Source organism: Desmodus rotundus, chromosome 2, assembly GCF_022682495.2.
Source record: "Desmodus rotundus isolate HL8 chromosome 2, HLdesRot8A.1, whole genome shotgun sequence".
Lineage (NCBI taxonomy): Eukaryota > Metazoa > Chordata > Mammalia > Chiroptera > Phyllostomidae > Desmodus > Desmodus rotundus.
In genome coordinates, this window is record NC_071388.1 from 87,206,322 (window position 1) to 87,224,337 (window position 18,016).

General features: G+C 38.0%; 1 protein-coding gene across 1 annotated transcript in view; it reads right to left on the reverse strand.

The window, feature by feature from the left end:
* Positions 1-394: 394 nt before the first annotated feature.
* The window catches only part of GUCA1C (guanylate cyclase activator 1C), a 36,385-nt gene continuing 18,763 nt past the window's right edge, over positions 395-18,016 (reverse strand). Inside the window, 5 exon segments of the mRNA XM_071220771.1 lie at positions 395-464; positions 466-589; positions 9,415-9,462; positions 9,465-9,501; positions 15,635-15,784. Coding sequence (XP_071076872.1) covers positions 395-464; positions 466-589; positions 9,415-9,462; positions 9,465-9,501; positions 15,635-15,784 — 429 coding nt within the window.

The following is an 18,016-nucleotide window of genomic DNA, read 5'->3' on the forward strand; positions in this document are numbered from 1 at the left end:
GGAGCCAAGAGGCAGTAAACACATTTGCTGAATACATGTTTAGTCTAAGAGGTATGCTAAACTGTGAAGACACTGCCCAGATCGTCTAGTTCTATTTCAAGATGAGATTAATTTGGGTGTGCAAGGAAGCATATGTGTGAGCTCTATTTTGAACTGTTAGATATGGAGACAATTCTTCAGTTTAATCATCATATTCTGATCTGCTCAGAGAACACTAATGTATAAACAAAAAAACAACAATGCTCTGTCTAGGATTTTTATGGAAGGCTCTGTGGGACTTAAGATAAGTGATATGATCATAAACTGACACCAATTATAATAAAAACCTGAAACCAATAACATGTACACGGGGGAAATTTCATTTCTTCTTAACTGAAATCTGGGAAAGCCATTCTCAAAGCCACTTCATTGTTGTCTTCTGTAGACCAGCCTCGTCAGATGGTTTGAAGGAAGCTTCCGCCTGTGTCTGGCTGCTTCCCATTACAGCTAACTTTCAGGACATTGGAAAAGTTGAAGCTCTTGGAAACAATCTCCAGAAGATCTTGATCTTTTTTTGTGCCATTGATAAATTCTTCTAAAGTCAATTCTCCTAGAAAGTAAACAAACAATTAACAAGAGGCTTTGTCCATACCACTCACTGCCATATACAATATATTCACTGGTATTATTATTGATATTCTTCTTTGATATATTTTTACCTCAACCAGACTCTAAATTCTTTGACTATCCTTATATAGAAAAGCATTCAATGGTAGTATCACTAGTGAAAATCAGATGCTGAATTAAATCCATTTTTATTTTTAAGTTGAGATGTGAGATTAAGCACTGTGAGCTCATATACATTCACATCTTTACATGGTTTTGGTTACTTGACCTTTAATCTTGAAGATACACCAAGTCATAGAAGCATGAAGATCGAAGATTTCTAAGATCAGGAGGAAATAATTGTTTGTAAGTTTGTTTTCAATATTCTTCTCTCTGAGAAAAACTAAAAATGGAACTGCCCTTTGACCCAGTAATTCCACTGCTGGGATTATACCCTAAGAACACTGAAACACCAATCCAAAAGAATCTGTGCACCCCAATGTTCATAGCAGCACAATTTACAATAGCCAAATACTGGAAGCAACCGAAGTGCCCATCAGCAAACGAGTGGATCCAAAAACTATGGTATATTTACACAATGGAATTCTACGCAGCAGAGAGAAAGAAGGAGCTTATACCCTTTGCAACAGCATGGATGAAACTGGAGAGCATTATGCTAAGTGAAATAAGCCAGGAAGTGAGGGACAAATACCATATGATCTCACCTTTAACTGGAACATAAGCAATAGAAGGAAAAAGCAAACAAAATATAACCAGAGACATTGAAGTTAAGAACAATGTAACAATAGCAAGGGCGGGGGTGGGGGGTGGGGGCGGGGACAGTGGGTAGAGGGGATTACAGGAACTACTATAAAGGACACATGAACAAATCCAAGGGGGAGGGTGGAGAGGGGGGAGGGAAGTGGGTTCACCTGGGGTGGGGTGAAGGGATGGGGGAAAAGGCATACAACTGTAATTAAATAACAATAAATAAATTTAAAAAAAAAAAAAAAAAAAAATTCCAGATGGTCCAGAACTGTGAGGCAGGTTAAGCATTTATTCATTCCACATATTGATCATTAGTTCTCTTCTGTTCTTATTTTTGATTCCTAATTTTATTACCTTGACTTAAGCCTTATCCTCTGCTGGCCAGTCCAGTGCTATAAAACACCGTATCCCTTCATGTACTGGCTGCCATATTTTGCTACTACCCTCATCCCACAAGTCAACTTTTCAACATTTTTCGTGGGGATGTGGTGGAGTTCTCCGTTGACTTATTTGTATTATAATTATGAGTGTATTTCTCATAATTTCTGATTTCAAAGAGTTGTATCCAGTAGAGTTTGTGTCTGGGTGGAAGACCAGCCAAAGACAAGTCAAGGACATTCAGTAACTAGAGCATGTGCACTTGGCACAGGAAGTCAGCAGAGACTGAGATCAGGTGTTACACTGTGCCTGTACTTTTTAATGGATAAAGATAAATATCTAAGCTACCACTATAGTGCTTCAAATATAAATAAGCACGAATCATCACATTCTCATAATATACTTTACTTTTGTTTTCAATGGCAAAATATGAAAATATATTTTTTAGTGGGAAAGCTAATCTTTGCTCCTTATGTTTTCCTTATGCCAAAGAAGTCTGTGCAAGACCCCAGCTAACAGTGGGTAGGAACAGAATTCCCTATGTCTCATAAGGAATAATGTACGATGTCCAAAATGAAGTAGAGAAAATTGAAAATAAAAAGGAGTGGGAAGTGTGTGGATAGGAGATTCACATGGGTGCAGAGATGGCGGGGCAGGGGCCAGACATAACAAAAGAACAACTGTCCATTGCAAAGGAAAATCACAGCTGCTTATTCCCAACCCAAGAGATTTTTCAATTCTTTAGGGACTCAGTGTGACAAAAGTGCAGTGGGAGTGGCGGTAGGAGAGGTAAAGTAGATTTTGGCCACACAGTTTCAACACTTCTCTGTTATCACTACTGCTGTGAAAGAAGCTGTCTGCAGGCCTGGGGTATAGTCGCATGCTGACTAAAAAGTGATGCAAGTTACAGATGTAAAAAAAGAGTAAAAGGAATACTTTTTAAAAAACAATTTTATTATGACATATTTTTCCTTTTTAAATTCTTTTTCAATCACAGTTTACATTCAACATTATTCTGTATTAATTTCAGGGGTGCACCATAGTGATTAGACAGCCATGTGCTTCACCAAGTGTCCCCGCTCCCCTCCCCCAATATTTCCAGTGCCCACCTGGTACCGTACATAATTGTTACAATATTATTGACTATATTCCCTGTACTGTACTTTATATCCCCAGGACTGTTTTATAATGACCAATTTGTGCCTCTCAATTCCTACAGAGTTCATTACACCACTGGTCAGTATTACATGTGCTCTTCAATCACTCAGTTTCAGCATTTTCATTGGTGAGAGGACAGCTACCCATGACTTTCTCTTTGGTCCTGTTTCTGCAGTCTGGTTATCTTCTTGATCTTGGGTGATATATTTCATCTTATTAACACCTTAAATATTTTTTGTAACAAATCAAAAAATCAATGCCTCCCCAAAAAGCCAAATTTTATTGTGCATGACCACATTAGCATAATTGCTCTAAAGAAGTCGGCCTGGTTTTAAAAGAAACCAACCTTTGTAAAAAAGTTTTTTTTCAATTAGTACTAATTCTTATATATTAGAACTTCAAGGGAAAAAAACATGCTGGGGCTAGGAAATCAGCAAAGATGGGAATGAGGAGTCTCAGGAGATGAGAATGACCAGATATTCAAAGAAGGATGCTGAGGAAGATTTTCAACAAAATAAGTTTTGTATTCATTAGCAAGGTGGCATAGAGGCATTTAGCCGTATTTCATAGCAGAGGTGTTTCATTTTATTTTATTTTTGAAATATAGTTTACTTTCAATATAATTTTGTATTAGTGTCAGCTGTACAGCACAGTAGAAAGAAGGTGATTATTGAGCAGTCATTTAGGCTAAAAGAAAACAGGGACAGAGCATAAAGGAAGACATTGAGTGGATGACCAAAAAGACATGTTTTAGAATGTGGAACATTCTGAAAAGCCACAAAGTTCACAGTGAAGCAAACTGGAAACTGGGAACTACCAAGAGATCATAAAATCATAGCTGAGTTTTAAATGTTACAGAAAAGATCCAGGGTGGGGGAGAATGATACACTATTACCAAATTTAAGAACAAAAAATAACCAGAACTACCAGAAAACTGAACTGTATGGAAGTTCAACAACCAAGGAGTTGAAGAAGAAACATTCATCCAGACCAGTAGGAGGGGCGGAGGTGGGCAGCCAGCGCAGAGAGGACTCATGGCAAGGTGGCAGCTGGCAGACAAGGTGGTCCCACATTTGCATGCAGATAATGAGAAAGAACAACTAGGGGTCAAGACAGACCGCACAACCCAGGGCTCCAGTGCAGGGAAACAAAGCCTCAAAATCTCTGGCAGTAAAAACCTATGGGGGTTGCAGTGGTGGGAGAAACTCCCAGCCTCACAGGAGAGTTTGTTAGAGAGACCCACAGGGTCCTAGAACGTACACAAACTCACCCACATTGGAATCAGCACCAGAAGGGCCCAATTTGCTTGTGGGTAGTGGGGTAAGTGACTGAAAGTTGGCCAAGAGTGGATCAAGTGGCATTGTTCCCTCTCGGACCCTCCCCCAACAAACAGTTCCCTATCACAGTGACCTGGGTTGCCCCGCCCTGGCTAATACCTAAGGCTCTACCCCTCACTATGTAAAGGCGTACCAAGACAAAAAAAATATGGCCAAAATAAGAGAAAATATCAAAACTCCAAAAATAGAACTAAGTGATGAAGAGACAGCCATCCTATCAGATGCAGAGTTCAAAACACTGGTAATCAAGATGCTCACAGAAATGGTTAAGTATGGCCGCAAAATAGAGGAAAAAGTGAATGCTATGCAAAGTGAAATGAAGAGAAATGTACAGTGAACCAACAGTGAAGTGAAGGAAACTGGGACTCAAATCAATGATTTGGATCAGAAGGAACAAATAAACATCTAAATGGAACAGAATGAAGAAACAAGAATTTTAAAAAAATGAGGAGAGGCTTAGGAGCCTCTGGGACAACTTTAACAGTTCCAACAGCCAAATCATAGAGGTGCCACAAGGAAAAAAGGAAGAGCAAGAAATTGAATACTTATTTGAAAAAATAAGGGAGTATTTCCCTGATCTGGTAAAGGAAATAGACATCCAGGAAATCCAGGAAGCTCAGAGAGTCCCAAAGAAGTTGGACCCAATGAAGCACACACCAAGGCACACCATAATTACTCTACCCAAGATTAAAGGTAAGACGAGAATCCTTAAAAGCAGCAAGGGAAAAGGAGACTGTTACTTACAAAGGAGTTCCCATAAGACTATCAGCTGATTTCTCAAAAGAAACCTTACAGGCAAGAAGGGGCTAGAAAGAAGTATTTCAAGTCACGAAAGGCAAGGACCTACATGTAAGATTACTCTATCCAGCAAAGCTTTCATTTAGAATGGAAGGGCAGATGAAGTGCTTCCCAGATAAGGTCAAGTTAAAGGAGTTCATCATCACCAAGCCCTTATTATATGAAATGTTAAAGGGACTTATGTAAGAAAAAGAAGATAAAAAATATGAACAGTAAAATGACAACAGACTCACAACTATCAACAACTGAACATAAAAAAAACAAAAACAAAAACTAAGCAAATTAGAACAGGAATAGAATCTGAAAACTGGAGATCACATGGAGGGTTATCAGGTGGTGGAAGAATGGGGGGAAAGGTACAGGGAATAAGAAGCATAAATGGTAGGTACAAAATAGACAGGGGGAGGTTAAGAATACTATAGGAAGTGGAGAAGCCAAAGAACTTACATGTATGACCCATGAACATGAACTAAGGGTTGCGGGGAATGAGAGTGGGAGGGAGGTGCAGGGCAGAGGGGAATAAAGGGGGGGAAATGAAACAACTGTAATCGCATAATAATAAAATATATTTTAAAAATAAATAAAACACTTCTTTCTGGTCAGTCACACAATGTCTTCTTTCATGTTCTGTCCATTTTCTTTTACCCTAAACATCCTCTCAATAATCACCGTCCTTTATTTCCCCTTTGGCTTCCTTCTGTCTCTTTTTGCTTTCCTTGTTTATTTTATAAGCCACTTAAGTCTTGTCCCTGTGCTATTTGGCGCTGCATTAAACTTTTGGCTCTTAATTTGTGAACAGCGTCTATAAATCTTCCTAAACCAAGTCAGGAACAACTTCTAAGCAGCTCATGGTGGAATGCAGACTGCTCTTCTTCCAGGAGTAAAGGTGGTGGAATTCCACACTCAGTCATTTGTCCCAACTTGTCTTGCTGCCCTCTCTCTTTCCATTCTTCAATAGTATTGAATGTCGATTGAACTTCAGTTTTCTGTCTTTGTGATTCTCATCAAGCTCTCCTTCCTGGATGCTACTGTGCATAATATAAAAATAAAAATAACTTGAATTATAACAATAATACTTTTTCATGGTAAAAAATTCAAACACTGCTAGAAGGTGTAATGAAAAGAAAGGATCTCTGTTTAACCTCTGTCTGGTCCCCCAATTATACCTTCCATTGGTAATTAACTCCTGCTAATCAATCTGTGTTTATATTTTATGAAGTTTTGCAATGCATATAATATGTTAATTTCCAAAAATAGCCTTCTACAGTTCTTTCTTCCTACAGATAGAAATAAATATTATGCTTGTTTCTTTATTTCTTCCTTTGCTTTTCATATGACATCTTCTCAGACATTCGTTCATTTAGCAACATTTCTAGAGTACCTATGTGCCAGGAAGTGTGAGAGCAGAGGAAATACCTAGGTATATAAAATGGAAATAGTTTTTCTAGCTCTTCATATTTTTAGCATTATTCCTATATTTCCTTTTAATCATCTAACTTTTACTTGCTAACTACCATGATAATTATGCACAGAACACTTCATAGTTGTTAGGTATTTTTTGTATGAACAGACTTCATATAGATCATTCTTTTGCAAACAATTTGCAGTCTCACTGGGGTTTTCATATATGCCCCTGAAGTGTTGCTTGTTGTACCTTGGTGTGTTTCACTATTCGTTGGATCATCAGGTACTAATGATATGCTTGCTTTTTATTTTGGTATATTTAATTGAACATCTCTATTTCTACCAACACTGACTTTTAAAAAGATTTTATTTATTTATTTATAGAGAGAGGGGAAGGGAAGGAGAAAGAGGCAGGGGTGGGGGAGACAGAGAAAGTGAGAGAATCATTGATGGGCAAAAGAAACATCAATTGGTTGCCTGTCACACCCCCAACTGGGGACCTGGCCTACCACCCAGGCATGTGCCCTGACCAGGAATCTTTTGGTTTTGGAGACTATGCCCAACCCACTAAGCCACACCAGTCAGGGCCCAACACTGATGTTTCCATAACAGTGATAATAAAAATAAAAATCATATTTGACTAGGCTTGTATAAATGTAGAGACATTCTCCTCTGTGTTATTGATACAAACTTCCCCTTTATGTGTGAATGAAGCACTTCTTTCTCCTCTGTCAAATACTGGCAAATCCTTTTATACTTCCGTAAATATCAACCTTCTGTGCCTTCATTACTTTCTCTTCCTTGTCCTCTGGTGCACTGAGCTGTCTTTGTCCAACAGTACAATTTTATCATCCTTCTTTTTTTATACACATGGAATGACCCAGCTGTTTCTTGATGAGATGATATAACAACCTCCAATAATCTCCACGTGAAAGTGAATTCTATCAGTTTTAGCTCTGCATATGCATTTGCCAAGAAAAGGTGTTTCATTGTTCTTCCAAAGTGCAAACTAGTTTGATGTTTTCATTTATTTTTAGACAAGTTTTTATCAGAGGAAATGATTCATGTGATTAGTTCTATAAGCTATTCCAAAAACCACAATTCATTCTCCCTCTTTTGATACATTCTCCCAGGTAAGAGTTCAATTTTCTAACTGTAGGTAACCTCAGTTAATGCCTGAGCACCACGCCTTTACTCCCCCAGACCATATCCTTTTTCAATCCAGATCTTTCTATTTCTAGGCCTCTTCCAACCCATAGTCCCCATTTTACTGGTTCTGTATATGGTGTTTTTGAGAAACCTGCTTCATTTTCTTGTTTTCTGGAACATATTGTCTATTCTTTCAAACAATAGAATCTGAGTATCTTCTTAAAGATACTACAATCCTCATATTTCTCCATGGAAGGTCACCTTTTTTCTATTCCCCTTCTCCCACCACTAGAAACAGGGTGTATAGATATTTTCAAACATTGTTGACCTGGGTTTTGAAATTCACTGTATACTAAGTCTTAAACATTTGTGATTCCCTATCTACTTCCAGAATATGATTTCAGCTCCCAGGAAGAAAGAGTTTAACCTCTCTACTTCAATCTCTGCCATCCTACAGGAACTCTATGTATAAAATGGAAATAAAGTAGAACGCAACCTACAGCATTTCCCCTATTTGGTGATCACTGGCTTTGGTTGCATATTCTAGATAACGTTTCATTGGCCTCATAAGACCTTCCACTATCCACTTTTCTGGTCTCTTTCTAGCTTCACTTAACTTTCTCATCGACTCATGGAACCTGCATTTGTCTCTTGAAAACTTTCACACCAAATAGCTTTGATCTTGGTAAACTAGTAAGTGAGCATTCTGACTTGAGATTGAGGTGAGTCTGATCTAGAACTAAGTCCTTAAGAAGAGGATTGATGCTGTTGATTATTCCCAAACTGCTTTTCTGAAAATTATACTCTTGTCCACTTGTTTGGCTCATTCATAATGGCAATTTCATTTGAACTCCCTTTCAGCCTCCTCACCATCCCATCCTGCTTAATTTTGCACATTTGCACATTTGACGAGTGCAAAATGCCACACTCAACATGGGTCTCTACTGCCCTCTAATGTCCACTGTGAGAAGAGACCCACCACGGGCAGGTTGATTCTGTGGAAAAGTGACTGGATTGATGACAACCATGGCTGGAGTCCCAATACCTCATATGAATAGTTGTAAAAAAAGTCTCTTATTAACATTGTATTTTACACATTCTAAACTTTCTTTTCTTCGTGGACCATTCCTAGATATGCTGCCTCAATCTCAAATGAATATGCTCGCCTAGCCAATTATGTGAGCACTCTCTCTTCTCTCGGAATACCTGTGTCTTCCCTTTTCACTCTGCCTCTGAAGAAGTGAACCTTCTTTGATCCAAAGAAGAATCCATATTTTAGGGTAGTAAGAGATGATGGAGAAATGAGCAGAAAGAGTAGAAATGTAGAAAAAGTAGAAAGAACAGAAATGGGGGCAAGTATGGGCAACTCTCTCCAGAAATGTGTAGCCAAAGGGAAGAAACAAAAATTGATAACACAAGAAGATAGAATCATTGAAGGAAGGATTTGTTCAGTAAGGAAAACTAAATTTTATTTGTAAGTTGATGAGAAACCTCCAGTAGAAAGGAAGTGATGACTAGAACATGAACCAGAGCAAACAGCAGTGGGTTCTTCATCTCATAGTCTCCCATTTGTCTTTCCTTGTATCTTCCCTTCACTCTTCCTCATCCTAAAGTATCAGGCACCATGCACTGAATATAAACGTGGTCAATAAATACTTGCTCAGCTGAACTGTACCAACTGGAAAATACTGGACTGTCAAATTATGTAGTTCAAATGGTATCCCAACTAGGTTTCTCTTGAAAGGTTCATGCTTTTGTCTAAATGGCACGCCCACCACTACCATCTCCTACTTTGTACGAAAAGTGAGCCCGAGGAGAGTAGAGCTAGCTGCCTTACCATCGTGGTTTATATCAACCTTATGAAACACCAAGTTGGTGAATTCTTTGGACTCAGAGTTCGCTGGCCATTGAGGGCTTGTACGGTCTGCAAAGAGAAATTAAATCAGGGAGGTTAACTGGAAGTAAACATATTTTATGGCATGTCTACCCCTATGTGACAGAATTTGGGGATGTGTGCATGTGAGTTTTACTATCTAACTTGTTGTAGTCCTTAAAAATAAAAAAGATTTTATGTCAGTTCTGAGTAATGAGGCTTGGGAGTTAAATGAACTGAATACAGTCTGACGTTTGACTTTATACAGCACAGAGGGACCCATTCAACACATCAGGTCATGAAAGATGCCAAGAACCCACTGGAGAAAACAACTTGTAGTGGTCACTGTCATAACAATTACAGACCCAGAGAACAGATGATATTTTCCATTTCAGACCTATCATCTTTGATCTTATGGAAGAACATAAAAAGATGATCCGTGAGTATCTAAGGCTTCCTTTCTGGCTTCTGACACTGGTACCTCTGGTCCTTTCTGCCCTTTAATAGAATGTTTGAATGGGGAGACAGATATGTATGTCTTGGAAGGACATTGAATTTCTCTCACACTCTGCCAGCACCTTTTCATCATAAAGACTGTCAGGGGACTCAAGGAAAATGACATTTCTAGCTTTTCCGTGGAAAGATTTAAATTCCCACCCCTCATCCCTGCTCCAGGTAATTAAATTAAAGAGCCCATAATTGACATAGGAATTCATAATAAGCTGAAAGAAAGACACATACAGAGAATAAATTAGTCATCTGGAATTTGAAAGTAACTGTCTTGACTGAACATCAGGGAATCTTTAGAAAAACTTGTGGCAACACATTTCAGTTAGAGGGTGTGGTCTAAAACATGACTATATCTTTTGCTGCTTTTCTTGTTTGTTTCATAATGTTCCTTAATTTTTAAGAGAATAATCATAAGTATTTCCATATATTTTACTTAGTTATGGTAAAAGTATAGGAGAATGAATTAAATAGAATGGGAAAGATGAAGTTCTCCTATTTTTGCTTTTGACATAGGTGCTGGGGTAAAGAATGATAGACACGTAGCAAACTGGCCAATGTCATAGAATAAGGAAGCTTTTTTCAGCCACTATTGCTGTAGTTCAATACTTGCTGAGGAAGCTGTGCTTAGAAGTGAGACGGGACTTCCTAAATTTAAATAATAAAACTGAGGCTGCAGTGCCACTCCAATTAGATTGACTATATCCATGGGGATTGTATGCAACATGTATGTTTTCACACCCTGGACAGCACAGCAGCAAGGACTCAAATCCCCTGACACTTTGGCGATACTTGCAACACAGGCTGCAGAAACAACACTTTGAATTTCTGGGGTGGTATATGTTTTCTGTTAGCAATCTTAAATGTTGCTGTTTCTCAAGCACGACTAGTCCTGAATCCAGGACGGCTCATAACAAACAGTGGCAAAGCACCACTCCGGGCCTTAGCAATTCAAGGTCTCACTGTTAAATATAGCGCAATGCTTAGAGTAATTGTTACAGCCATGTAGCTCTTATTACATAAAGTTTTTAGGTTTTATAATGTCTTGGCAGAGACCCCAAAGCCTAGAAGATGTGGCTGGGCCTCCAGTATCCCCACACCCTGAACTGACTTTAGGCCTCATATATAAAAGTCATAATAAAAGATTATAGAATGTCTAGGACTTGTCCATCACCCTTCCCCTGGCAATGCAAGGGAGAGTGAAGGATAGATTGGAAGGTAACAACGCTTGAGGGGATAATATTTTTGAAGGGAATTGTCAAGCCCTGTGTCGTCCCTCTTCTTCATAGGAAGAGCATGGTGGGGAGAGGAGCAGGGAGAATTGTTTTACTGTTTCCTTCCTTATTTAGTATATGCTCTTTCTCTTGCATTTTGCTAAGCTTTTCTCTGACTACTCCCTGAGTGGGAGCAGGAGGAGGTAGAGAGTAAGGGAAGCAGGACTTAGTTCTGCTGTGGTTATCTAGTTTCTGATAGAGCTCTCTGGATGGCAGATGTCTAAAGTCCACTCTTTTTCTGAGCATCCCCCCCACCTCCTTTTTGTTACTGAGACTCTCTCTCCTGCAATTCCCAAAACATAAAGCATGAGTTTTAATTCCAGCTGATCCTTTGAGGCTCCTCTGTAGCCTCCAGGTCTGGGTTTCTCAACACCTACACAATTGCCAGGTTGGACTGGGCAATTTTCTTGTTCAGGATCATGCCCTGCATTGTTTAACAACAGCCCTGGTCTCTGAACGATGATAAATGGTGGTAGCACTACACCCTCCTCAGTTCCCCGGCTGACAACCAAAGCATCCCATCACATTGCCAAATGTCTCCAGGGGAGATGGAGTGTAAAACCACTCCTGGTTGAGAACCATTCTCTAGATCTATCTCCAGCTTTCTTCTTCTGAGGGTCCCTCACTTCTCCAAGTGGCTCCGTCGGATAAGATTCAAGACAACTGTGTGACAGCTTCCCCTTCCAGTGGCCCATATCTGACCCATGGAGCAACCCAGGCAACCTTCAATCCAACAAATTCTAGAAATGCAGACATTTCCCAAACCTCATCCCTCTGACTCTGCAGTCATGTGTGCCTCTGCGGACTTTTTGGGTATGGCACAGACGTGACAGCCTGGCGTTCCCAAACCGTAGGGGAACACAATGGCCTCCTCAATCCCTATGCTACTGACTTGAGCACTGTCACCCAAGAAATCCTTTTTTATAATCCTTCTCAAAACCCTCCTCTTGACCATTTCACAGCCTTGAAGTGAGTTTAAGATGTAACTACCTTCGTAAATTCTGCCCACATTCTAGTACTTCCTTCAGGTCTTGAGATGGCTGGGCTGAATTCTATTTTAACAACCTGTTGAGAACTTATATTATACAGTATATATTATTCTTCACCCTGCTGGGGTTTTGCCATATATAGAATGTATGTTTATAACCCTCTTTTTTTCATAAGTGCATAACCATTGTATTTATTTTATTTTAAAAAATTTGTTATTGTTATTCTATTACAGTTGTCCCAATTTTTTCCCCTTTGCCCTCCTTTGCCTACCCCATGTCCCTGTTCCCACAGTCAATCCTCACACAGTTTTCCATGTCCATGGGTCATTCATATATGTTCTTTGACTAATCCCTCCCCCTTCTTTCCACCATTATCACCCCCCTCCCTCTGGCTGCTGTCAGTCTGTTCCATGTTTCCATGCTTCTGGTCCTACTTTAAAATTTTCCTCTTTTAGGTTGTTTTGTATTTTTTCTCTCTTAAATGATTCTGTGATGTAAATCAGAGATGTCTATGAGATTAATAATTATTTTTTTCTGAACTAAAGTTAGAAATGTTCAATAAATTCAAAATGAATTAAAGACTTAAATGTTAGGCTTGAAACCATAAAAATCCTAGAACAAAACATAGGCAGTAAAATCTCAAACATTGCTTGTAGCAATATTTTTTTCTGATATATGTCCTCAGGCAAGGGAAACAAAAGAAAAAATAAACAAATTGGACCATATCAAACTAAAAAGTTTTTGTACAGTAAAGGAAAAAATATTGCACAGCAAATGAAAGAAAAATAAAAGACAACCCACTGAATTGGAAAACATATTCACCAATACATCTGATAAGGTGTTAATATCCAAAATTTATAAAGAACTTAGAAAACTCAACACACACAAAAAAAAATCTAATTAAAAAATGGGCAAAGGACCTGAACAGACACTTCTCCAAAGACAGATGGCGGATAGACATATGAAAAGATGCTCAACATCACTAATTGTCAGAGAAATACAAATTAAAACCACAATGAGATACCACCTCACACCTGTCAGAATGGCTATATCAATATATCTACAAACAAAAGGTGCTGGCAAGGATGCGGAGAAAGGGGAAGCCTTTGGCACTGTTGGTGGGAATGCAGATTGTTGCAGCCACTGTGGAAAGCAGTATGGAGTTATCTCAAAAAATTAAAAATGGAACTTCTTTACAAGTCAGCAATTTCACTTCTGGGAATTTATCTAAAGAAGTGAACAAAATACTAATATGGAATAATATAAGCAACCCTGTGTTCTTTGCCACATTATTTACAATTGCCAAAATTTGGTAGCAGCCTAAATGTCCATCAGTAGAAGAGTAGATAAAAAGGCTGTGGTACATTCATGCAATGGCATACTACTTGGCTGCAAAAAAGAAAGCTTTGCTCTTTCCAACAGTATGGATGGACCTGGAGAACATTATGCTAAATGAAGTAAGCCAGTCAGAGAAAGACAAATATCATATGATCTCACTCATACGTGGAATCTAATGAACAAACTGAGTTAACAAGCGAAATAAAGACAGACTCAGATAGAGAGCAGTCTGGCAGCTCTGGGGGAAGCGTAGTTAGGGCCTGGATTGAGCTAAAAAGGAAAAGAACTCATGGACATGGACAACAGTGTGGTGATGGCAGGTGGGGTGGAGTGGTGCAGGTGGCAGAGGGTATAAGGGGGGATAAATGGTAATGGAAAAATACAATAAAAATAAACAATTGTTTTAAATCACAAAAAATAAAAATTTATTTTAGCGACCTAAAAAATAAATTAAAATTTAGCATCTTAATGCAGATAACCAGATTTCAAAGCATGTTATCCATTTATATAGTCCACAGTGGGTGAGGATGCTCTCCTTACAGTGTCGTTGCCAGAAATACGTCTTACTGCTTTTAGTCTCTATTAATTTAATTGAAGCCTAATAGTATCCAATTATTAAATGTCTGCTCTGTGCTTTCATTATTTTAATTTTCTTATTTTGTTTCTGTTTTCTTTCAAAGTAAAACTGAATTAGCTACTTAATATTTCTCTTTCCCTGACTAGGTTATACAGTTTAATTAATTAAAATATATGTACATTCTCCCACAAGATTTAGACAAAATCACTTTTATCTTTTTGTTCTTCCTAATTTTTTCGAGACTCTGATGACCCCCTCCCCCACCCCAAGATGGGTGACACACAGGCAAAAGTTTGCTGTTAATTTCAAAGATCTCGAGAGCCCCTTACGCACAGACCCCAGGGAAAGGAACCCCGCTCTGTGTACTGCCTCAGAGGCTTCTCCCAGCATTTGCATGCTGTATCGGGAATTCATGTTTTTAAAATAAGTTTGAGCATATTTATTTAAAAAGATAATTTCAAGTTTACACAGGGTTAGGCACTCTCTATAGAATATTTTAGATTCTGAATTCTGTGTTGCAACCTGCAGTATGTATGCAAAATTTCTAAATTTAATGCTTACAAAGCTTGGTTACAAAGTGCTTTTTCGTACTTTTTTGTGAATTGTCTATGTGAGATTAAAGTGGAGCAATATTCATATTATCATATTTTTGAATTCTTACCATACATTGATTAACTACACATTTGCTAAAAGTTCTAAAATTTAAGAAGTTCGTCCATCTGTTGAGGTATTTAATTAAAATTGTAGTTCTGCGCATTTTTTGCATTTTTACTAATATTATGATAAATTATGTAACTCAGTCCCTTCATCTATAATTGAAAGAATTTCAACCAGATTATTTCAAAGGCATCTGATTATAACTCTGATTCTGTTATAAATTCAGTGTATTACATCCAGAATGTTTATTTTTACTTTACATCTTCATTTAGGTAAAATTTCCCACTTAATCATCTTTTACTCTGAAAATCCATTTTATCTCATCCAGTGATAACAACTGTACCCACTCCATTGGTGAAGGGGAACGATATTTATAAAAGGACTTATTGAACTTTAGAGATGGAAAGGATTGGGAATTCTGGGGCTATTCACTAGAAATACTTCAGCCCAGCTCCCAGAAAGATTAGTCCTCAGGCGCCTTCATTCTTAATCCGCGCCTCTTGTGATATAAGGCATCTTCCATTACAGTTGCTCCCTGCAAGACTTTCTGCACCAAGGCAGAGAAAAAAAAGAACAGTTGTTTTAAGTTATGTTTATTTCATTTTTCATTTTAATAGTCTGCTAAATTTTTGAACTTCAGAGTAGACTACACTGAGAAGAAAATGTGATTTGCAGTTTTACACTCAGTGACCAATAAGATAGTGACACTTAACGTTGTTTCATCAGTGCCAAGTGTACACCCCAAAGCAGCCAAGCACTCAGGAGCTGTCACTACTCCACCGGGAGGGAAATTGAATTAACTATATAACATCCTGCAAAGGATATTTTACCACTTCACTCACCGTGAACATGTTCAGTAGTTCTTTTTTGTCAATAGAACCATTTCCATCAGCATCATATAGCTTAAAATACCACTTTAATTTTTGCTCCATTTTTCCTCGCACAACTAGATTAACTGCAGCAATAAACTCTAAAAAGTCAATAAATCCATCCTATGGAAAGCAAGGTGAAAAGAGAAATAAATATTTAAGAAGAGCAATTGTTTTTATTTGAGAAGTCATCATTTTATGAGCAGGACCTTTAGTACAATTTAATACAACCTAAATGATTTTAGCATAAAATTTTTTCCTGGTGTTTAATTTATGTATGTATACACACACACACACACACACACAGAGATCAATGAAACAGAATAGACAGCCCAGAAATAAACTCACACTTAAATACAGTCTACTATTACTTGACAAAGGAGGCAAGTGCATACGATGGAGTAAAGACAGTCTTTTCAATAAATGGTGTGGGGAAAATTGGACAGGTACATGAAAAAAAATGAAACTAGACCACCAACTTAGACCTTGCACTAGAATAAACTCAAAATGAATAAAAGACTTAAATGTTAGAATCAAAACCATACAAATCCTAGAAGGAAACGTAGTCAGTAAAATCTCAGACATTTCTTATGGCAATATTTTTCTGATGTATCTTCTCAGGCAAAGGAAACAAAAGAAATAAATAAATAGGTCAGGTTACATCAATCTAAAAAGTTTTTACACAGCAAAGGAAACCATCAACAAAATAAAAAGACAAGCTGCCAAATGGAAGAACATATTCACTAATGATATATCTGATGAGGGGTTAATATCCAAAATTTATAAAGAACATATAAAACTCAACACCAAGAAAACAATCCAATTAAAATTGGGCAAAGGACCTGAACAGACACTTCTCCAGGGAGACATACAGATGGCCAGTAGAAGATGCTCAAGGTCACTACTCATCAGAGAAATGCAAATTAAAAACACAATGAGATATATCACCTTATACTTTTCAGAATGGCGAGAATCAATGAATCAATGAACAACAAGTGTTGGTGTGCACTGTTGGTGAGAAGGAAGATTGATGCAGCCACTGTGGAAAGCATTATGGAGTTATCTCAAAAAATTAAAAATGGAACTGCCTTATGACCCAGCAATATCTTCTGGGAGTATATTTGAAGGAACCCAGAACACTAATTCAAAAGAATACATGCACCCCTATATTCACTGCAGCATTATTTACAATACCAAGATTTGGAAACAGCCCGAGTGCTCATCAGTAGATGAGTGGATGAAAAGATCTGTGGTACATGATGGAATGCTACTCGGCCATAAAAAAGAAGGAAATTTTACCCTTTGTGACAGCATGGATGGACCTGGAAAGCACTATGCAAAGTGAAATAAGCCAGTCAGAGAAAGAAAAGTGCCATATAATTTCACTCATATGTGGAACCTAATGAACAAAATAAACAAACAAAATAGAAACAGACTCATAGATAGAGAACAGACTGACAGCTGTCGGGGGAGAAGGGGCAGGGGGCTTTGTGAAAAAGGTGCTGTCTGTGAAGGGACACAGACAACAGCATGGTGATTTCCAGGGACAAGGCAGGTGGTAGGAGAGGGGAAAGGGGGAGTAAGTGGAGACGGAAAGAGATTTGACCTGGGGTGATGAACATACAATACAATATGTAGGTTATGTATTTCGGAACTGTATACTTAAAACCTTTTATTTTTATTAACCAATGTCACCCCAGTAATTTCAATAAAAACGTAAAAAGACTTAAAGTTTTAAATATTAATAATAATGTATAGGTAATGTGTATAGAAACAAGGAAATTTAAATATATAGTTAAGTATCTTTTTACAATTTTAAACTGGTAAAACTCTCAGTTGAAAAAGACACAATTGTGTCATTCTTAAGAACCATACACTTCAAAGTTTGCTCTGCCAAATGCTCAACTATTTTAAGAAAGGTGGCCAGCTCCAGCTGGGTGATTCACTCTGCTATTTTTTCGTGAGTTCAGATGCCGATGGTAGCATATCCAGCCCAAGACACGCTGTCAGTTGCATTCCCTTTGGAATATTTTGAATGTCAAGATGTGACATAAAGTACCCCCTCCCCTTGAAATGAAGAGCGTTAGACTTATTGGTCTGTAAAGTTATATGTGTTTGTCTTGCGTCTCAAGGTTTTGTGTCTAGTTCCACCAAGTCCATAAGAAGAGCAACTGAGATGTCACCAGTAGTTCTGGATGTGAAGCTGAGCCTAACTGGTTGGTTAATGGTTATTTTTAAAGGTAGCTACAACATCTCGGATATTAGAAACCAATGTGCCAATCACTATAGCATTATCTTCAAAATATATTACATTTTTACGTTTTCTACATACTGTGACTCTTTCACCTCTGTAGT